Source organism: Lissotriton vulgaris, chromosome 10, assembly GCF_964263255.1.
Source record: "Lissotriton vulgaris chromosome 10, aLisVul1.2, whole genome shotgun sequence".
Classification (NCBI taxonomy): Eukaryota; Metazoa; Chordata; class Amphibia; order Caudata; family Salamandridae; genus Lissotriton; species Lissotriton vulgaris.
Genome location: NC_141698.1, coordinates 1,067,223,508 through 1,067,247,403, shown reverse-complemented (window position 1 = coordinate 1,067,247,403; position 23,896 = coordinate 1,067,223,508). Strand labels below are relative to the sequence as shown.

General features: G+C 47.4%; 1 protein-coding gene across 1 annotated transcript in view; it reads right to left on the bottom strand.

Annotated features, from left to right (window-relative positions):
- The window catches only part of NEK10 (NIMA related kinase 10), a 1,232,468-nt gene that overhangs the window by 166,725 nt on the left and 1,041,847 nt on the right, over positions 1–23,896 (bottom strand). Inside the window, exons 31-32 of the mRNA XM_086942130.1 lie at positions 16,128–16,165; positions 15,895–16,035 (exon numbers count right to left, since the gene is read on the bottom strand). Of these exons, the coding sequence (XP_086798256.1) occupies positions 15,895–16,035; positions 16,128–16,165 (179 nt within the window). The remainder of the gene's footprint in view (positions 1–15,894; positions 16,036–16,127; positions 16,166–23,896) is intronic.

Below are 23,896 nucleotides of genomic sequence, written 5' to 3'. Positions count from 1 at the left end.
TACATTTAATTTGTTTAAAAACGCTGGTAAAGGCTGGCTTTACCAATCCACTCAGCTATCCACATAAAACACACATCTGTTCTTTGCAGCAGGCTTATTAAGGGCCTCATACTGTCCAGACTGGACTACGGCAATGCCTTATATCTTGGATCCCCAAAGAAAGTCATCTCTAGGCCTAGGTGGTGCAAAATGCGGCCGCCAGAATCCTCACTGGCACCAAAAAACGCTGCTCTGCCAAACCTGCACTCAAAGAACTCCATTGGCTCCCGGTGGAACAAAGGGTGCATTTCAAGGCCATGTGCCTAACCCACAAAATCCTGCACGGAAAAGCCCCCCCGGTTCTGAAAGATCTCGTGACTCCACACACGACAACCAGAACCCTACGCTCTACCAATGCCCACCTGACCAAAATACCCAAGATCAAAAAATCACGTTTTGGAGGACGACAATTCTCATTTCAGGCGTCCAAGATGTGGAATACTCTTCCACCGAACCTCCGGGCCCAACCTAATCTCCTAGCATTCCGCAAATCCCTGAAGACATGGCTGTTCCCTTGATCCCTTGCTTCCCCTCCGGCCCCCTCCCTTGGAGATCATAGTGGATTTCTGTCAGCGCTGGGATGCTCTCGGGCAGCCATGCGCTCTATAAATCTCCAAAAAAAACAAAAAAAAATTAACCCTCTGTGCTCATAGACGTCAATGCACCAAAATGCCAGGGGGTGCGGAAGTGACATGTTTATTTATGCATTTTTTTATATAGCACCGAAGGTGTCAGAGCGCTTCACAAAAGGAACAGAAATGAAACATAATGAGAAACATTACAAAAGAACAAATTACAAAAGCACACGTTACGTTACATAAGGTAATAGTGACATTTGTGAGCAAACAAAATACGAGGTAGTAAAAATTGTGAGCAGCCAAAAATACATGAGGTAGTAAAAAGTGCACAGGAGGAAAAAGTGACAAGTGTGCAGTTACAAGAGAAAACAAAGTATAATTTGAGGTATAATACTGCAATAGGTGCTAGACACTCAGGCACAGGAACAAGCGTTATGTAGGCAAAGGTGGCACTTGTGCAAGTATCAAAGGTAAAAACAAGTGAGAGGTAGCAAACCGTGTGTTACAAGGGCAAAGTGGTGTGTGCATGTTACAAAAGGGCACCAAACACAAGTACATGGAAAATACTCCAAAGATGCAGACACTCCAACCCAAGGAATACACTGGGAAGGCACTTCCATGGTCATGGAAGTAGAAATTATCAGTAGTGGGAAGTCTTCCTCCAAATAACAAGGACGTGAATTACTTTTGGAGGTGTCTCTGGAGGAGGAGAACTTTGAGGTCCCTTTTGAAGGCCTGGGAGGAGGCGGTGGTCCGGAGCTGAGGCGGAAAGGAGCTCCAGATTCTCACTGCGTTGCCTGAAAAGGATTGGGCCATTGTTCTCTCCTTCTTGAAAGTGGGAGGTTCAAGTAGTAGATTCTACGCATTGCGTGAAGGTCTAGAGCCTCCAGAGAGTTTCAGTTTTTCATGTATGCCATTTGATCTTTACTTTGTCTCAAACACGCATGCTTACACATAATAACACATTCACACACTCTCGCGCACATAAACACACTCTCACCTGCAAGGCCTGAGGCCAGGGGCCGCAAAAGCAGTGCCAGGGGTAGCAGGAGGCAAGCTAGGGGCCAGAATAATGTTCATATCTTCGCTGCTTTATGGCGAGTCAAAACTGCTGCTAGACAAAACTCTGATCTCTCATTCTAGCAAGAACATTTAGCACAAGAGTTACCCATGACATTTTTATTGCTACCTGAAAGCTGGACGCAGAAGGAACTTTTATTTCGTAGGTTATTGTTAAACACAGCACCACCTGTAAAGTCAATGACCCCCTTCAGATCAGTGCCCAGTGCGGCCGCACCGGTCGCACTGCCCTAAAGCCAGCCCTGCTGTGATATGCCCTCTATGTATACTTCAGAAAGGTCACGCGATAGCTCTGGCACACAACAAATGCTGCCTGTAGCCAAACCTAATGAGACTGAGTGAACGAGTTCCTTCAGCATTTTTGGAGGGGTTTTTGTGACCTTTTGGACATTATCCCATTGATTGTTTGGTGTCACCATCTTCCCTTTGGTTATCCCTGTTAGCCTGTCTTACCATTTAAAGCTATCACACACACTTGGAAAAGGGCCTCACAAGGTCCTTTGTAACCCCCGGGCTGAGAAAAGAAAGATCAAGGAAGGGGAGGGGGGAGGGGGGGGGGCATTCTGATTTCCCAACTGCTGGAGAATAGGTATCCTGCCTGCCATGTGACCTTTAATTTCTGTTTTCATGGCATGAGGGACCGAGAAAGTCTCACCCGTCGCCCATCAAACTGAGACATGTTTGACAGATTCCAGGTGGCTCGGTGTCAGCAGACAACAAAAAGTATGTTTTTTTAAATTTGAATATGTATTTTTAATATTATTCCGAATCTGTGTCCTTGCACAGGGGACATAACTCTTCCCTTTCTTCGTATATTATCCCCCAAAAATACTATTTCTAAAAATGGCATCCACCCTACGGCGCGCAGGGGTACAGCCGGCGAGCAGGGGTACTGCTCATGCAAATGTTTCCGGATCCAGTCTGACGCCTGGCAAATTCAAAGCTAGAAGTCAAGTCTCCATGAGATTTTAAATTTGGAGGGCGGAGGTAAATCCATCAGTATAGTGAAGGACTTTACCCCACTATACCAAGAATCCTCTACCACATTTAGAGTTGTCGATCGGCACTGGGGTAATCTCTTAACATTGGCAGGAGTAGCAGTCACGGTGGTTCCTGTCATTGTTGCAAAGCTTCAATACACAACTCTGTCAAACAAGATGGCCGCCAGTCAAACTTTTAGAAAGGTTTACATTTTATTTAAATGATTGATTTAAACCAATGGCCCCTGCAGCATGGGAGTTGTCTCCAATGGCATGGGGTCATTATTTTTTTTTTTTACTGTCCTTCACTGCCAGGTTTTACCTGGCGGTGAGGAACTGCAAAAAAACATCTAACATTGTTTTCACTAAATCAGGTAGACGGTGTAATATGTAAACCTCCGTCAGCCTATACTCCATTGGGTCGTTGAAGTAGTATGTGAGTGACAGAGCTGGAGTAGGCTACATCGCAGTCATAGTTAAGGTCCAAACATCTGTAAATTACGGCAGCCAAGGGTTTGGGGGAGAGGGTACACCGTTGACAGATGCAACAGAGGACTCTCCAGGCCAAACACTAAAACAGGCCCTTAATCGCCAAACACCAATCACCAAAGTATCTTCAATAAACATGTGTCTAATCTTTTTTTTTTTTTTTAATATTTTTATTTGCATTTTGTGCATAACTCAACAGTACAGTCATGTAATTAGCAAAATTAAACCCCCTACTCCCTCTCCCGCCCCTCCACAATCGTACTTTGCTGTTACGTCTCATATTATAAAGGTGCAGTGTCCACCTATCCGAGAGACAGGTAACTCTCAGTGTCCTCTCCTAGTCCCTCCCTCCGACGCCGTGTAGATTGTCAGACTGTGGATGCGCTCATCTCCCTCCCAGTCCCCCATCCAGACCATGATAGTGCCTCCACCTGGACCAAACCTTTCGAAACTTCCTAGGACATCCCCTAGATTTATAGGTCACTCTCTCGGCCGCCATGTAGAGGTCTAGCCTGCTCCTCCACTCCTCCAAGCTCGGGGGGGGGGGGGGGGTCGGTGACCCCCAGTGTTTCGCAATGTCTCTCTTTGCTACTACTAGGGCCAAAACCAGGAACACCAATAGGGCACGGCAGGTCCACGTCGTTAGTCATTCCCAGTAGAGCCAGCTTAGGCTCCTGTGCAAGTGGGACCTCCAATATCTCCCTTAGCTCCCTTAAGATGTGGCTCCAGTAGGTTTGCATCACATCACATGTCCATAATATGTGATAAAAATCCCCACCTTCTTTGTGGCATCGGAGGCATCTAGTGTCTTCTGTTTTCCTCATTTTGTGCAGTCTCACCCTATCATAATAGGTTCTGTGTAGCACGTTGTATTGGATGAGGCGGATCCTAGACTTAATCGCCACCTTACGGGGATGCATAAACACTATGTCCCAATCTATGTCGTCAAGTGCTCCCACCTCACCCTCCCAAGTATCTCTACGTTTCGCCAGATTCCCCAGCATATTGTTGGTTAAGGTTTTGTAGGTGAGTGAGACCTCCCTCCCTTGTATCTGTTCTTGTAGGAGCCTACCATCTAAAGGAGCATATTCTGGGAGTGCCTGTAGGTGTATGTTCTGTGCCCTCCAAGCATGGCGCAGCTGAGTGTATTTGAAGAGCTGTGAGTGTTGAAGCCCAAACTCTGATTTCATGGCTTGAAAGGATTTCAATTCCCCCCTAACAATCACGTCTCCTATTGTGGAGATTCCAATGTCGTCCCACCGTTTAAATCCTTTAAGTTTATGAAGTTCGGTTAACCACTTGCAGTGCCACAGTGGTGTCTGTTGGGTGGGTGGGATTTCCTGCAAAATCTGCAAAAAAAAATCCGCGAACGTAACGGGTTCAAAAGTTGAACCCCCACTCATGCAACTATTTTACAATGGCGCCAGCAAACTGCCAGCGCCGTTGTAAAATAGTTACAAAGTTAGCTTGCACCGGAACCACTAGATAAAACGAAGCAGGTGCTTCCTGTGCAAGCTAACTTTGTAACTATTTTACAACGGCGCTGGCAGCTTGCTGGCGCCATTGTAAAATAGTTACAGCCTTACACAGGTCACTCAAGGGACCCCTGCGCCCTTCAGGGCGATTGCATAGTAACACACACATGGTCACTCGAACTAGTTGATGCTCAAAATCAGTGACTCATTCATTAGCCCAAAAACAATCATGAGCGTCTTCGAGGCTGGACAGGTGTGCCTCCTCCCAAATCTACTGTGGAAAATCAGCTGTGATGCTGGGTAGAGGCCTTTGCATCCTTGACTTTCATGAGCGCAATCCCCGTGCTGTTCCTGTGACCAGGAGCTTCTTTCTCTTCATATAATTGTGTTTGCACGAGTTGCTGCAAGTTCGCACGCGTTTTGTACAATTTCGCAATTTGCGAAATTGTACAAAACCCTTGCGAACTTGCAGAAACCCGTGCGAACATAAAAAAAAAAAATCCGCACGGATTCGCGGATTTTGCGGATTTTGTAAATCCGCAAATTCGCAAATCCGCAAATTCGCGGATTGCCAATCCGCAAAATCCGCTCATGCCTAGAAATAACACATCTAGAGAGCAAAAAGCCAAGTTTTAAGGCCCTTCCTAAAAGCTAACAGGTTGGAGGTGCTATGCAGTGACACAGGCAGAGTGTTCCATAGTTGTGGTGCCAACAGCCTGAAAGACCAGCCCCCAAAGCGTGCCCTTTTTACCCGAGGAACCACGGCAAGGAACAAAGACTCGGATCTCAGGGATCGGGCAGGATGGTAGAAGGCTAGCCTCTTTTGAAGGTATTTTGCTCCAGAAGCGTGAAGAGCCTTGTGAGCCAAGGTCAAGGCCTTAAAAACTATCCACTTCCGGATAGGCAGCCAATGAAGTGACTGCAGGAGGCCAGAGGTTCTGGCTCGCCCGTAGAGGCCAAAGATGGCCCGTGCTGCCGAGTTCTGGACCACCTGCAGCCGTTGCAAGAGATACTCCGGCAGGCCGAGATAGAGGACATTGGAATAGTCCAATCTCGAGCCAATTAAGGCCTGAACCGTGATCTTCCTATGATCTTCCGGGAGCAGAGGAAGAAACTTGTGGAGCATCCTGAGGAGGCCCAAGCATGTACCCGTTAAGCCCAGGATCTGTGATCTCAACGTCAGGCCGTTATCGATCTTGACCCCCAGATTCTTGGGTAGCTGGGAAGAGCCTGCTGGAGGAAACATGTTGACAGGCCACCATTCCTGCCAATCTGGATCAGACCGACAACCGAAGAAGAGTACCTCAGATTTATCTGAGTTGCACTTGAGGCTGTTAAGCTGGAACCAGTTAAAAACAGCCCAAGGCACCCGCGGATACTCTCTCCGTCAAAATCTGCTCCCTTCCCACACGTAAAGAGGAGCTGGGTATCATCGGGGTAGGATACGATCTGGGCCCCAAAAGACTCCGCCAGTGCCGCCAGAGGGGTCATAAAGATGTTAAAGAGAGTCGGGCTCAACACTGAGCCCTGCGGGACTCCGACCCCCAATTGCGGCATCACGGCAGAGCAAGGGGAGGCCCAGACCGTTTGTCAGCGGCCAGCCAAAAAAGATCTAAACCAGCTGAGCACCGTCCCCCTCAGACCGATCTCATAAAGTCTGGCGAGGAGACCCTCATGGGGGACGGTGTCAAATGCCGCCGACAGATCAAGCATCACAAGCATAGCTTTGCCTCCTGAATCCAGTACCTCCTTGATTGCCTCCGACACTTCCAAAAGCGCCGTTTCGGTGTTTAAGTTGGTACGGAAGCCGGATTGGGTGGGATGCAGCAAATTGTGGGATTCTAGAAAATTGGAGAGCACAGTGTGCACATGCTTCTCCAAGATCTTAACAAAAGCAGGCAGGAGAGAGATGGGCCTGTAGTTGGGGAGAACCTCAGGATCTAAACCAGGCTTCTTGAGTAGAGGAATGATCATCGCCTGCTTCCACGCCTGCGGGACCACCCCCACACTCAAGGAAAGATTTAGAATGGGATTCACCAAAGGATTAATGACCTCCGCCACTTTCGCCAAAAATTTGGCAGGGCACGGGTCAAGAGGCGATCCGGATTTTAGTTTGGCCAGAAGTTCCAAGGACGTGGAAACTGAAAGTGGCGGAAATTCTGCCAAAACCGGATCCGAACTAGCTATTAAATCTGACCCGCCCTCAGTGCTGGGACATATTCCAGCCACCCTCAGGAAGAAAGAGTCCTGGATCGATTTTATCTTGGTGGTGAAAAAGTTGGCAAGGGCACTTACCCATGGCTGCCCCGGTCGAATTCGTGCGTGGGGCCGTAAATTCCCTCACTATAGTAAAAATCTCTTTGCACGAGTTGGCGGCAGTCTCAATCCTCTTTGCGAAATAACCTTTTTTTTCAAGGAGGATGTCACAATGGTAAACTTTGACAGATGTCCTATAAGCAAGCTTGGCCGTGGAATCATACTGTGAGCGCCAAGCCCTCTCTGCCACCTTCCACTGCCGTCGCGATGCCGCCAGTGATCCAGTAAACCAAGGGGCAGAGACCCGTTTAGCTGTTTTTCGGGGGGCCATCACAGGGGCAAGGTCGTCCAGCCTGTCCGTCAGCCATGCTTGCAGAGACTCTAAATCCCTTTCCAAGTCTCCTGACATAGGACAGGGATGATCCAGACATGCCTGTGCCAGCATTTCAGGAGTCACCCGATGATACGCCCTAGGTGCTTGACACGGCTGCCGAAGAGCGACACTAGATGGTTGTTTTGTACCCAGCACATGAAATTTGACCAGCCGGTGATCCGACCATAGCACCGGCAGAGGTGCCGACATCTCAATAAGGGTAGTGGAAAATACCTGATCCAGGGTATGGCCTTTTTCATGCGTCGGTCCAAAGAGATAAGGAGAGAGGCCTAAAGGAGCCGTAACATCAATCATTTTAATCGTGTCTGCATCCAGTCCATCATCCATATGGAGATTAAAGTCCCCCGCCAATAGACAGTGCTCGGATCTCAACACCAATGCTGAGACTACCGACTGGAGCTCTTCAAAAGAAGAGCCTACCGATCCAGGGGGCCTGTAGACTAGGAGCCCTTTAAAAGATTGGTGAGGCGATATTGCTATGGAGAAGGCCAAAGATTCACGTCCAGTGATTACATCCATAGGAATAGTAGAGCATGTGGCCAGTTTATTCACCACAAGTGCCACACCGCCGCCCCTCCCCTTCAATCTATCCTGCCTGAAGATATTATAGTCAGGGGGAATTGCTGTGGTAATATCAGGGTTAGAAGACTCCCCTAACCATGTCTCTGTCAGCATCAGACATAAAGGCTTTTCCGTGACCAGGAGATCGTGAATATCCATGTCTGCTCAATGATCTTGTATTTAGGAGCGGACATAGATGCTTCACCCTGTCTGCCCCCCTGTCAGATATAGTGGCCGGGGCATTGCCTGGCAACCACCCACAGCCAGGACACCGCCTCTTACCCTTATACCGACCAGGAAAGACCTTGTGACAGGAGCACGCTACCTTTTGCAGGGACCAGAGCTCCACCGCCGTATATCGAAGCATGATATCGGCTGGAGTAGATATCAAAATAGACCAGCCCAATCCGTCGCACCGTTCGCCACCGGGACGCTGACGGGCGCAGACGGGCTGGACTCTGGCGTGACCCCGGCGTCACTACGGCGAGAACGCTGCGCGAGAACGCTGCGCGTAGAAGGGTCACTTTATATGCAGGCCAGCGTGTCCTTGTGACAGCTAGTCTGCAAGCACAAATGGCGCCGCCAGACGTCCGAGATAACTTCCCCCAATATGGCGGCCAAAGTCAGGAGGAACCGGGGAATCCAGGGACCCGCCAAAGCGCGGTGAAAAACAATTACAGTGCAGGTGAGAGGACGACGCAGGCTAAGAACAAGGTACAATGCAAAAATAAATGAAATCAAATACAAAACGGGAACAATTAAAAAACGTTTATTGCGTGAATCGCTGCTATGCGCTGAAATGCGCTGTTGGTATCACAGGTAGTTGTTAGAAGAGGAGCCCGCCTAGAATGCCCTCCTTATATGCAGGCCAGCGTGTCCTTGTGACAGCTGGTCTGCAAGCACAAATGGCGCCGCCAGGCGTCCGAGAAAACTTCCACCAATATGGCGGCCATAGTCAGGAGGAACCGGGGAATCCAGGGACCCGCTAAAGCGCGGTGAAAACCAATTACAGTGCAGGTGAGAGGACGATGCAGGCTAAGAACAAGGTACAATGCAAAAATAAATGAAATCAAATACAAAACGGGAACAATTAAAAAACGCTATTGCGTGAATCGCTGCTATGCGCTGAAATACGCTGTTGGTATCACAGGTAGTTGTTAGAAAGTTTGTGTCGTTCTAGGGCATATGTGGGATAATCGGCCTGGGCATGTAGCCATTCATTAATTGGGGTCATGGGTTCAGCCCAGTAGTAGGCTTCTAGGTTAGGGAGCGAGATTCCTCCACTATATTGGTGCCGTTGGAGAGTAGTTAGTGCTATTCTGGGTTGTTTACCGAGCCAGAGAAAGGCCCTGAGTTCCGAGTGGATTTTATTCAGTAGCGTGTCCGGGAGTAAATAATATTCGTTCTGCAGGGCGTATAAATATTTGGGGAGAATAATCATTACATGTGTCTAATCTTGGCACTAGAGCTAGACATACTCTTTTGTTCCTCTCTTACCAACGACTGGACAGTATTAGTTGACAAAGGCACCTGGTTATACTGCTACATAATATAAGCAAACAAGGCCAACCCACACCAAGATCCTAATGTCAGTGGAAGCCCAGCTGTGTCAACATGGATTCATCAAGCATGAAACACACTTCTACAGAAGACTTACCCAAAGTCAAACGTACAACAACGTGCAGACTAGGCCCGGCCCACACTTCAACCATGACTGAAGAATGGGGTTAGCATCCTTTCAAACGCCAGCAATGTAACCCACCTTACCTCTAATGCAAACGTTCAAACACACTCATCACGGTGGTGCCGGAAATGTTTCTGGCTGCTGTCAATGGTTCTATCATATGTTTATTGAGTATAATTATTATTACATATACCAGTATTCTCTCACAGATACCAACCAGCACTCACACTATAATATCTCTATCTCTGATTTCCTATGTTAATAGCTAGTTCACTTCCAATTGCATCTTCTTCCAGCAGCTCCAGGACATGCTGCAGGCCCAAGGATGTAACATCCAATAATACAAGATGACCAGCCTCAAGAAGACTTGAAAGCTTTCAACTCAACTCAGGGAAAAAATCCCCAAATAATTTACAAAGACACTAAAAATAAGGGAGGCAAGCACGCAGTCATGCTGCATGACATACTTGCTGGACGCTACTTCCGTCACTCTCTGCCCATCAGCAACATTACCTGGGAACAGTTTTTAGCCCTATTTGGCAAAGTATGGAAGCCAGCCAATGTAGAGCACCCTAACCAATAATTTATGGCCAGATGTACTGAAAATGTGGCTGCAAAATCAGTCACTATATGCAAATCGACAGTTTGAGACCCGACCTATGTATGTATGGAACAACAGCAAAGTGATGGATGGAATGATTGACTTAATCTCAGTCACATGCTGCATCCCAATCCATCATTTTTCGCCCACCATGCCAACTCAGTTTGGACCTAACCATATGCAAGTCAGCCTTGACCCTGCTCCATTCGGAACAGTCCATCCCGAATAGCCAGGCCAGGTCCTCCCTGAACCAGAAAATAAGCAACCCAGGATCTGTTTCACCCTTATTAGTACTTAAAAGTTTCATTTTTTTTTTGGAAACGCATCTCGATTTCCTTTAAGAAAAACAGGCTGCAAAACAAAAAAAAAATGCTTTATCAAGAAAAACAATCAAAAAATGCTTTATCAGAAAACAATCCCAGACATGATGGTCTGCAGACACCAGCAGGCCACCATCCCAGTTATGGCTGCAATTCCTAAAGGGTCACAAATTGCGACATATTTCAATAATATTCATGATGCATTAGAAATCGTGATCTGAAGTTTGTAAGTTTCCTTACATCAGGAAATGTGATTTCCTAATTGCAATTCAGTAAAAATCGCAATTAGGAAATCGCAGTTCCTATTTTTTGTACATAAGGTCCTTATATTCATGAAGTGGAACCAAACTGCAGCTCACTCCGATGGGTGGCTAGCAGAGGGATGGTGGTCTGGTAGAGTCAGCAGATTACTGTGTCTGTGTTTAAATTAAGTAAACATTTTTGTCACTGAAGCCCAGTGACTGGGCTGCATTTAAAAATATATATATTTTCTAAAAGTCTGTGAGTTCCCAGTGGTTCTTTACACTACTGCCTGCTCCAAAACATGCTGTTATTTACAATCACAAAGGGGAAACGGTCACAATGAGACGCCTTCCCTTTTGTGAATGGGTTCCTACCCCAACTCTGGAGTCAGTAACTTCTCAAAATGTTGCTATCTGCATTTGGAAGGGATGCCAAAACAAGGCCCTTCCATAGACGACCTTTGGGCCAGATGTATCAAAGGATTTTACCCACTCTGTGTCTATGGGAAAATGTGTTCATACATATGGCTCTTAGTATCCACTTCTATACACATTTAGCAATTTGGGAAATGTTTTCTAAACTGCAATATACGTATAAACAAGGTTTTGTTTTGCATTTGCAAACCCTCTGATTTATCGACTCTAAGGGTTTGGGACACTAAAATACTTCGACAGTCCGACGCTTGCGCCACAATCAGGCTCAGTCTACTATCAACAGCAGATAAATGGCAGAAAATCGCACAAGGAAGCACAATCACACCTAATCCAGGAATACATTTATACGTTTGTAACAGCGCCACCTCATTGTGCTCCCAAGACATCCACAGCAGGAAGCCCTTCCTAGATTTAGGGGGGATGTTCTCTGATTCAACCCTGTCTAGCAAAGAACCTCTGAGAGCCTTCACAAACAGCTATGGTTCAGCCAGGAACTGGCAATGGGGTGGTCTTCCCTCTGTACCCTCTCATTTATTTAAGATTATTTACATATGGCCGCACTGTCTCGAGGAGCGCCAGTGTGTTTTACAAGTAACGATAAACCATAGGACCGAAGTCTCAGAAAGAGATTAAACAAAGTAAGGCATCAAGAAATCAAGTAACATGGAAGGATGGCAAAACTTGGGAACAGAAAACCCCAGAAGGTAAAGAGGATGGAAGGATGATAATATCTCAGTGTCCAATTGTGAGCTTAATTTTTCATGATTTTCGATGTTTTTCTGGAGAGACTAAGGAGTATGGCTTCTTTACATCAAAGCTGGATCGGATCAAGTCTGGGATGAGTAAAAGACTACATAGTTTACATGTAGCCCAAAACACTGGAGACTTCTCATGCCTGATTTCAAAATGGGGAATAAAATGGAGGACTAGCCAGCCTAGGTGTAATTAAAGAGCCATTTTATCTAGAAGCCTCTGTGATCTCTTCTGATAGGGATAAAGCAAATGCACAGAGGAGGTCTAATCCAACTGGCCGGGGGTCCCCTTACAGCGAAGAAGCACCCTGATAGGATAAAGCAGCAGAGCCTACATGAACTGGAAAGGATTCACAAGATCTAACTGCGAGGTACAGGATCAACAAGGCTAGTAAGCAAACCATGGCAAGCAATGAGAAACAAATCAAAACTAGCAAGCTGAAAGATGTTTCTAAAATGGAGAGTTCTTGTTCTCGCAACAATTGTGCTTGGCTCAGCCCTGTGGTAATGAAGCAAACCTTTTCACACCATAATTCCGGAGACCAGCAGTAGAAGACAGACTTCCATCTTTGGTAAGCCTCTATTACATCGTGTTATCCCTAGCGATGGTCTACTGTGGTACATCTAAAAAAGCCAATGAGCACCTTAGCAGCACACCAGGTGCCAATGGAATTAATTTATTTCCCTCACTGGAAAAAAACAATCGTCTGTGATTCTAAACATCTCTAAAGCATTGGAAACATCACCTAAAGGTTACCGTATGAGGAATAAGGAAGGAGGTTTAGTTGCTGGCAGAGAGTTGGCATCACTATCAGAGCCTTAAACGTGATTTAAACCCTAACTGTTGCCTTTCGGTGCCGCCTGTCCCCAGGCTCATTCTACCATGTAAGTAGGGAATGCCCCGAAGTGCAAGTATATTTGGAGGGTGGTCAACAAAATTGTGTGGCGTTTATAGGGAGGCCAAAAACCCTCAATCCCAAAGTGATGCTGCTGGGAATTATGGATCCGCGGGTTGGGGGTTCCTGTGCATCACGCTCATTCATCTCTATGACACACCTGGTGGCAAAGAAAGACCTGGCATTAGAGGCAACCCCCCCCATTTACTCCCCTCCCCGTTAAATGAATGGATTAGGGGCATGGACCAGTGTGCAGTAATGGAAAAACCAGTGTACAAGGCTCGAGGTGTGCCCAAGAAACATGGAAAGATATGGATCCCTGGACTCAATATATATTGAGGGCAATATACATTGCCCTCGCAAAGACGCCATACATTGCGTTAAGGTAATGTGATGGGTCCTGACCTGGAGCCGGGAATGGAGGATAATTACATGGCGTCGTCCCTGAAGCCGGTGCTCCTGGAGTCGGGCCAGCCGGCGCCGATAAAGGAACCTCCTCAGGCTGCTCCTGATCCTCAAGCTCTGGCTCAACCTCACCAAGATCCGGAGAGTGAACCGAATCCGAGGGAGCCGGAGTCGGAGATCAAGAGACCTCGACTTCGGGAGTCACAACCTTCACTGGTGAAACTGGATTCGAAGGCAATGGATCGACGTCATCTCTGCGACGCCGAGGAGAAGATGACTTCGGTGCCGATTCTTTATCAGAGTGGCGCCATGAAGAATGCTTCTTCTTCTTATGCCTCTTCGACTTCGAATGCCCCGAAGGCGACTTCGAACCCGACCTGGATTCAGATCGAGACCTCAACCTCGACATCGATCTTGATCTTGATTTTCTTTTACTCGCCGCCTTCTCTTTTTTCTTCATCTTGGCCATAAACAATTTTGCCTCCCTTTCCTTCAATGCCTTCGGGTTCATCTTCCTACAGCACGTACATTCTTTGACGTCGTGATCGGCAGATAAGCACCAAACACAGTCCTGATGCGGGTCAGTGATAGGCATTGCTTCCCGCACTCTCTACAGGGCTTGAAACCGGACTTTCTTCCCGACATTTTAGAAAAGAAGTGATAAGAACAGACGAGAACACCAGAAATTACAAAGTAACTACAGAGAGTCCCAAAAAAACGTTGGCGTTGACGGCGCGGAAAAAAGGGAACTGACGTCATCACGCCAACGAGGCCCGATTATGGATCCAGTGACGTCAGCGTGGTCGCGAGCGGAGTCGTCCATGACCTCGCCGGCGTGGAGAGCTACAAAAGTTTCCGATTGTCTGCTGCACAGGGGATATTCACAAGGTGAGGAATCCACTGGCAGATGTATCTATAAGAAATATACTAACTGCAAACCTGTTGTGAGATGAGAGACAAACTTTATTATGCCTGTGGCACGGGGGTGAATTATATAACCAAAAAAAGTGATTATTTTGACTGTATTGATTAAGTGGCACACAAATGCGTTGTTATGGTTTATTTTTGCATCTAAACTAATAAAATGTGTTATTAAAGAAGTTCAACTCTTCAGTTTGGACCTTCTCTCAGTCAGTTAAATTGTTTGTGGGTACATGGTGGGAGAGACCTTAATAGTTCCAGTCCATCAACCAAAATGAGTTTGAGATTTCTGGTCCGCTGGAGCGCCTATGAAAGGAAGACGTGCCCAGTGTTGTAGCCGATGTATTATATGTACCTAAACAGTGATCTGTGCTGAGCTGTCGGTGTGTTCCGATGTGATTGGAGTTTCTATGGAGCACTACCAGTCTACAAGCATTCTAGACTATTTGGAGGTGATCCAAGATGTATGTAAGGAGTTGTAAACTATGGGTTCATTACAAAGGGGCTGAGTTTCTACTAGTGGCTGGATTAGTTAAATGGCACGTTTGGTCCATGCACAGTTGGCAAATGCTCAACTCACAACTTGATGACCCTATCTCTTATCACCAAAATACACACCGTAAAATAAATGTTACTTCTTTCTTTATTTCACAGTAGGTTAAGTGGGACAACTTGCCCATCTTTACTTGTAACGTCTTACCTTAAAGAACCAACAGATTAGTTAGGGCCATATGTATCAACACATTTCCCCATAGACACAGAATGGGAAAACCCCTTTGATACATCTGGCCCGTAGTCAATTATTTCATCAACACACTTACATAGCAACGTTTTGAAACTGCATTTTCTTTTGTTGTTAAAACTCATTCGTACTACTTCTATCTACCTCAAAACAACGAGAGGACCCATAATGATTGGGGACCAGTGACCTTAGGTTACCCACAAATTCAGTGACTGTTTTAACCCATTGACCTATCTCAGTGGATAGTGATTAGCTAAAAGTAACCCATTCAGATAATGGTCAGATCTTGAAACATCTGACGGTTAATCTAAGACTTCTTTTTTTTATGTTTTGCAGATTTTTATATAGCGCGAACTTGACCCGGTCCAAATCGGGTATCCAAGCACTTTACATTAGCACCAGTTTTGTTACAGATGGACACATTCATTTCTGTTAGGCACGGGGAGATTAAGTGATTTGCCCAGAATCAGAGGAGGTTTTGGCGTCGTTACCGAAACTCGAACCCAGATCCCCAGGTCCGAGGTCGAGCGCCCTAGCCGTGGGTTATCACATCCAATGCAATGATTTGCGCATAACCTGAGATCACATGTTTGAAACTCAGCCTTTCTTGGTCTGATGTCAATCTAAAGCATATCCTTGAACTGTGCAACAATATCACCTGTTAAATATAGCGCTGTGAAACAAAAGGTCCAAAAGGTAGAAAAGGCCATTTAAAAAAACACACATTACATTTTGGTTCTAAAAGCCGCGTCTAACCCGACGAAAAGAATGAATGCATTTATAATGAACATAATACAATATACCCTGACTATATTTCCCTCTTGTTCTTTCACCTGCTATAGACCGGGTAATTTCGGTAATATTATATAGGAAGGACATTAAAGAAACATGTCATAGAAATGATATGATAAATACATTTCCATAATCCAGATAAAAATACACATAGATTATACTATTCGGGCAATATATAAGTAGTATATTTCTATATCTGATCCTTATAATACGAGCCTTATTATTCTTATACAAATACTGTCCAGGTACTACCATGGTCCTTCAGCTTGCGGAGCACTATATCTGGAAGGCTATGGGACTGCCACCCTGCTGCTAATGGGACCTCTGATGTCTTAGCATGAGCCCTGAACATGAGCGAAGGACCATTCTGAAGCAGCCCAAGAGGCGGCGGTACTGGAGGAAGTAAGAGAAAGAGTGGAGGACACCATTAGAAACCTAAGCAAGGGATCACGATGGAGTCAGTAGGAGCCAATTGAGGAACTTACCTGGCCGGGGTTTAGAGCTGGGTCCTCCTGTTAGATCTCTGAAAACGAAAAAGAGAAAAGAAGGTTGAAAAGACTGTATTGTCAAGAGGCGTAGTCGGTGTGTCAAAGATTCTGAGGACCATCGTAGTACAAGAACTTTGTAAACATGAAAGGTTCAATGAAATGTTAGGTCCACAGAAGAAGGGGAGCCCATTCAATCTTCCATCTCTAACACCATCAGAGGCTGGAGCAAACAATCAAACACCATTGAATGGAACCTGCATTTGATCATCAAGTTGAAGAAGTGGAATAACTCAGCAAAATGTATCTTGAGGACCTACTCACCTGTAGAGCATGATGATGCCTCTTGGTAACCCTATGCGGAACAGAGTTGAAAGGACTCGGTTAGGTGGTACCACCAGTGGCGGTACAATCAGAGTTGTCTAGTGGCCCTGAACGCATGTGGCATGTAAGACATCCCCTGTCTGGGGCCATAGTACACCAGTGCCCCAAGGTTTCAATGGTCTGTGGGGGCATTTGTGAGCTCAGACAGCCTTTCTGTTTTACTGGAGGGGCTCCTTCTGAAATCCCAGTTGCACTGGTGCACATTTTGCGACCGTGCAGTCTTAAGCAGACATTGCCTCATTTGCATGAATTTTGGCCATCATAACAATGTGAGGAAATGTCCTTTACTAGCACCCGTGCTGTATTACCACCGTAAGCACTAACTGTGTATTATCAGTGAAATAGTGTGCAACAAATGCCTGCATTGCCACCATTCCAGGGGGGGTTTAGGAGTGCAAGGCCCTTCCTAGACTTCCCCTGAAGAGGAGGCGGGGGCAGTAACACCGTGCAGCCAGTCTCTCCACATTCAAAGACAGACCAATGGTTTTGCCCAATCCATCTTTCAAAGCTGCGCTGTCCCCATTACAGACATGAGAGCGCACCAGCACTATGGACAGCATACTTTATTGTAATATGGTGCACATGCCTGGTCTATTGGGTGTCTGAGGAGGGTGCACCTGGCACGGAGCAAGACCAGCTTTTCCCTAATTCAGCCTCTGGTGTCTCCCCAGTCCACAAACTGGCATGCAGATCTCTCTCCCAAAGTACCACAAACATATAAATTAGGTACACCAACTAGGATTTATTTGAAAGATATGCTCTGTGCGTTGGTACCTGGGAACCTATGAAGGGATCCATGTCAGCGGAGGGGTTAAAACTACCCAAACTTTCCAGACACTTCCTTGGGCCTCCTCTGTCTCTTATGTGACATTAGGCACAATCACCTTTGCTAATGGCTTTGCAAAACATACACAACACATTAGAGAATCGAGTGCCTATACAGGGTTAATCCTCGCCTTGGGTTTCTTCTGCTCTCAATATGCTTGCTCTAAGAAATACCTAGCACCAAGTGCACCCATGTCCTCTCTGGAGGTGCCCTCTCATGCTACAGCTCATCGTAAGCTCCTATCTCTCACACTCTTGTCCACCCACCGTGCCAATCTCTTGCTGACTTCAGGCACTCTGGCAGTCATGCCCTCCAAGGAGACCATCAGATCCTCTATTGCTAGGGGACATCTGTCACTTACCCCACTCACACCAGGCTGTGCACTGCACTGCCACCTGGGGGATCAATGGAATCAAGCGCCCCCCCCCCCCCCATATTCACCTTCGTATTGCGGCTAATATTTTTGTTGTTGCTGATGGCCAAACTCGCAGCTTCAGCCATGAAATTTGTAATCCTGCCAGTGAAATGTATTGAGGTCGAAATCAGCCAATTGCTCTAGCAGCGATCCTGCTTTGGTTAACGTTATCTGAAGAAATGCTGCTTTCTCTCAAGCCATCATCAGAAAACCCGGTGGGTTCCATCCAGGCATGCCTCTCCGCGACTATCGTAGAGGCGATAGTGTGCATAGAGGTATCTGCAGAGTCAAGCCCCACCTGCCTTGCTTGTTTAGTGGCATCCGTTCCATCCTGTACTAATTCCTGGAATGGTTCTTTCTACGCTCAGTATGACAGCAACCTGATAAAGCTTCCAGCACCCACACAGAATGAGTATAAGAGGCTAGCAAGCGGGTAGCACCTAGGGACGACAGGGCTACACTTCTCAAAGCCTGGCTTTTTGACTTCCTACCCAGATTTAAAGATGGAAAGTTATTTTGATAAAGCTTGGAGGATGAAGCCTTCACTACTAAATCTTTCTTGGTAGGGTATTTTCAATAAACATGGAACATCCATTTATTTATGACATGTAGCATTGAAAAGGCAAGCGATATTAGAGGCCAACTTTTCTGGGTTTGGTGAAAGTTGATGCATGTGCTTGTTGTTCCAAAGAGGATTGTAGCTTATCCCAGTTATCGAGCAGTCATTCAATCAATGATTCTTCAAATCGCAGGTTCTGTCGCATGGTGTACTTAGGCATTCTGTGGATAAAGAAGTCTTTGAGCTCTCTGTTTGCAGTGGAGTGGCAACGGTCCTTGCTGCCTTCCTTATCACTGGGCATTGCAAGACAGTTCATCGCCCTCAATAGGGTGGGCGATCGTGACTATGACCCAGGTTCCAATGACAGATGGTCCAACTTGGGTCAGGGGATTCCATCGATGAAGCAAGCGGAGACTCTGCCGACAGTATCTTAGTGGTTCCTCAGACTCTAGAGAGAAGGAACTGCTGGCTTGGCTGGGTGGGGCGAGAATAATGCCAGTTGGGCATGTCCCTCCTGCTCCTTCAAACCCTAAATGAGGCCCTTGGTATCAATGGATACATGAAAGCACTTCTCTGTGGTGAAATGGGGCTATTTCCATTGTTGGGAGGGAAATGCACTGAAATGCATGAACAGAGAAGGGTATTTTAACAATTGAAGATATATTGATCAAATATACATTCAAACCATTTTATTTAGAGTTTGGCAGAGGGTTACTCTGTGACAAACGAAGCAGCTATCCTGTTCACCGTATTACAAGTGCCAAAGGACATAAAGGAATTGTAGTAAGGCAGACGTGGTAGCTGTAACATTTTATGATGGAGTAACCCATCTGCCATCTCTAAATCGGGCCCGAAATCTGGAGTTCTGATCACATCATTCCCAATATTGGAAATATCGACCAATGGACCCATCCCCTGTAAATCTACACCAGTCTGCTATTCTTTACTATTTACATGCTTGGGGAACATTGAAGGGCACTGTCAGTGGCGTGGCTAGACTTTTTGCCGCCCATGGCATCCCTGCATTTGCACCGCAACGGCTGCAGGTAATAGCAGGAGGAAGAGGCCACCACCACCATAATTTAGCCCACCCCACCCCTCTGCTTTGCCACTGGGCACTGTCTCAGAACTTTATGGAGACTTCTTTGCTCATATGTTCTCTCAATGTTCTCCCCCTTAACCTTAAATCCTCGTGGGAACACTGTTTGTCCCTACACTTTTCAGATGGAGCCTGGGATGAAATTTTTCAACTCCATGATTGAAAATTCAAGGAATCAATCCTTACATTTGGCTATTTCAAAATACTACACTATGGCACTGGCAGAAAGCACGCCGAAACACTCTGCTGGAGATGTACAGGCCCACTTGGTATATTGTGCATATTTTTTATTGTTTATTTTTTTACATTTTCTTTTCAGTGAACAATTAAGCTCTAACAATAGAACCTTAACCACAGGCCTCAGCAGTTTCATAAATTTATCCGGGGAAGTGTCAAGGGGGAACTAGCAGTCCGGGCAGCAGTTACTCACCGCTGAAGTGAGGGCTGTTAAATCTATGAGTGTAACACCTTAGCATATCCCCAGGCATCAGACTGGATCCAGAATTTTTTTGCGTAGCTATACCCATGCGCTTCGGTAGGCATCGTCCGCGGCTCCGCGTCCGTCGTCGGCGCCGTGATGACGTCGTCGGAGTACTTAGACGCCGCCTCCGTGCACTGACGTCAGTTTTTATACACAGCTTTTCCGCACCAGAAACGCAGATCCATGATAAAAACCAACACTGGTGCCATGAAACTATTGCCCTGAAAAGGGGATGACCTTAACCCTAGATATCGGTTCGCAGAATGGGGAGGATGGGTGGGTCGGTAAGGAATCTATCACTAACTAATGTCTCTTACAGATATGTTGTTACACAATTAGTAACTTGTGCATCTGAAAGAGACACGTTATTGATAGATTCCTTACCTTAGAATAGATACCCCAGCAATACCAACCCCGGTGATGGGTCTGCGAACCAATAATCACACCAGAAAGTCCTGGAGGACGGAACGGCCAAAGAAGCCCTCCCTCCGGACTTGGCTGTCCAGGCAGTAGTGTCTTGCGAACGTGCGCAGAGAGGCCCACGTAGCTGCCTGACAAATATCCTGCAAGGGGACTCCTCGGCCCAGGGCAGTAGTAGTCGCCGTGGCCCGAATAGAGTGGGCCCTCAGCCCAACAAGAGGTTCCTTTTTAGCCAAGGAGTAGCACGCTTGGATGCACAACACGATCCACCGAGAGATGGTCCACTTGTGCACCGCCCGTCCTTTCTTAGCGCCCACGTAACCAACAAAGAGTTGGTCATCCACCCGGAATTGGCGTGTGCGATCCAGATAGTAAGAGAGCGCACGTTTTGGGTCCAGGCGGAGGAGCCTCTCTTCCTCTTTCGAGGGATGCGGAGGCGTTAAGAAGGTGGGCAAAGTGATGGACTGCCCCATGTGGAAGACTGTGACTACCTTGGGCAGGAAAGAGGGTTTTGTCCGCAGCACAACCTTGTCCGGATGGACAGAAAGTAAAGGAGCTTTAGAGGAAAGAGCCTGGAGCTCACTCACTCTCCTGGCAGAGGTAATGGCAATCAGGAAAGCAGTCTTAATAGTAAGAAGACGGAGAGGACAGTTCTGAAGCGGCTCAAAGGGAGCGCACATCAAGTAAGTTAGAACCATGTTCAAGTCCCACTGGGGCATCACGAAAGGAACAGGAGGGAACATATGAGTGATGCCCTTCAAGTATCTGTTAACAATCGGGGACTTGAACAAAGAAGGCTTATCAGGTAGCCTTAAGAAGGCAGAAAGGGCAGAAAGGTATCCCTTGATAGTGCCCAGAGCAGAGCCCTGCTGGGCAAGAGAAAGAAGGAAGAGGAGAACCTCAGAAAGGGGGGCAGAAAGAGGATCCACAGCCTTTGCTGTGCACCAGGACACAAATCTGTTCCACCTGCAGGTGTATAACGATTTTGTAGAGGCTGCCAGAATCACATTACAAACTTCAGGAGGCAAGTCAAATGGCCTCAACTGTCGCTGCTCAATCTCCAAGCATGGAGGTGGCGACTGGACAGGTTCGGGTGGAGGACCGTCCCCTGTTGCTGCGACAGAAGGTCCTCCTGAAGAGGCAGACGAATCGGGGGATCAACAGACATGCTGAGTAGCTCTGGATACAAATATCTTCGTGCCCATTCCGGAGCCACAAGGATAACCTGGGCCCGGTCACGCCTGATCTTCTTCAGCACTCTGGGCAGAAGTGTTATACGCAGAAAGGCGTACAACAGACCGCAACTCAACTCGCGACGAAAAGCATCTCCGAGCGAGTGCTGCCTTGGAAATTCCAACGCGCAGAACTGATGACATTGCGCGTTCTCTTCTGTGGCAAATAGATCTAACCAAGGCTCTCCCCACTGCTGAAAGAGGCCTTGCGCCACATCCAAGTTCAGACGCCATTTGTGATCCATCATGCACCGACGGCTGAGTTTGTCCGCCCTGGCATTCAGGGAACCTGCCAGGCGTTGAACCACCAGGGTCACGCCCTGATGTACCAGCCACTGCCAGAGGCGCGGAGCCTCCTGGCATAGGGTCCACGACCCCACCCCACCCTGTTTGTTGCAGTACCACATGGCGGTGGTGTTGTCCGTGAACATCTGCACTACACTCCCCCGGACAGAGGGGAGGAATGCCTTCAGTGCTAGACGAAACGCCCGCAGCACCAGAAGGTTGATATGGAGCCGGGACTCCGCCGGAGACCAGAGGCCTCTGATCTCCGCCTCTCCCATGTGGCCCCCCCAGCCCCGGAGGGACACGTCCATCACAACTACATGCTCCGGTTGGGGTAGGGAGAGGGATCTACCGCCAACCCAATCGCGGTCCGTGAGCCACTACTGCAACTGTTGTGCAGTGCCGTCCGAGATCAAGACATGGTCGGACAAGTTGCCCTGATGCTGGGCCCACTGAAACTTCAGGTCCCACTGCAGAGCTCGCATCCGCCACCGAGCGTGATGCACCAGAAGGATGCAGGAGACCATCAGGCCCACAAGCCGCAGCGTCAACCTGACGAGACTCGGAATAAAGTCTGAAAGATCGGAATCAGAGCCTGAATATCCTGAACCTGCTGTTCGGGAGGATAAACCCAAAACTGCGCCGAGTCTAGAACCGCCCCGATGAAGAGGAGCTTCTGAGAGGGACACAGGTGTGACTTCGGCACATTGATGGAGAACCCCAGCAGGTGCAGGAGGTCGGCCATAGTCTGGGGGTGGCTGACGACTGTCTGGGGTGAGCCCTCCTTCAACAACCAGTCGTCGAGGTAGGGGAAGACAGAAACCCCTAACCTGCGCAGATGAGCTGCGACCAGCGCCATCACTTTTGTGAACACCCGTGGGGCGCTGGTAAGGCCGAAGGGGAGCACGGTAAACTGAAAGTGCTCATGGCCTACCGTGAACCGCAGGTAACGCCGGTGGGCCGGCAGGACGCAGATGTGAAAATAAGCGTCCTGCAAGTCCAACACTACAATCCAGTCTCCAGGGTCTAGAGAAGCTAAGACCTGAGCCAATGTAAGCATCTTGATCTTCTCCTTCCGGAGGAAGCCGTTGATGTTCCGTAGGTCCAAGATAGGGCGGAGGCCCCCTTTGCCCTTCTTGGGTACCGAAAGTAGTGGGAGTAACATCCACACCCTACTTGTGGCCCAGGAACTTGCTCGATGGCCCCCTTGGCCAAGAGGGCCGTAACTTCCTCCTGCAGAAGTTGCAAGTGATGAAAAATTGACTAGGGTACAACTTTTTCCCGATCTGCGCTTGATGGCGCGGAAAAAAGAAGAACTGACGTCAGCGCGCGGAGGCGTCTAAGTACTCCGACGGCGTCATCACGGCGCCCACGACGACGGACGCGGAGCCGCGGACGACGCCTACCGACACGCATGGATGCTGCTACGCAAATAATTTCGGGATCCAGTCTGACGCCTGGGGTTATTCTAAGGTAAGGAATCTATCACTAACGTGTCTCTTTCAGTTACAAGTTGTCAGGCATGTGTCTGTTTCCACAAAATGAGATGATTTTATTGTGAAAGCAGACAGCAAGGCCGTCACAGATGTGTTGGGAATGCTGCAGGCCATCTCCGGAGGATATTGGAGATTACACTTCAGATTCTATGTGAAATGGGTTTTGGGCAAAGTTTGGAGATCAAGAGTTTGGGTCGTAAGTTTCTATGCTTTTTTAATTGTAATTTTGTAAGTGGTCATTAGAGAAGTATAATTGGTTTTTTTTTTATTAGGAAAATGCCCTTTGTGCCACTATCTTTCTGCTGGCTGCACTTTAATTTCAATCCTCTAAGTTCTTCCGAGAACCAAGGGTTCCACTTTTGCCCGTGTTGATGTTTAAGTTGGTTTTAGAGCTCTGAATGGGTAAAGTGTAGCAAAAATAATTGAAATGTTGAGATTGTGGTGTGTTATGATAATTGTTCATGAACATCTAATACCATGTTGCACCGACTTGTAGAGTTATCGTGATGTCAGCGCAATGTGATGCAACATGGCAGCCACCTTCGAGTTCAGCTTTGTGAATTCTTTAATAC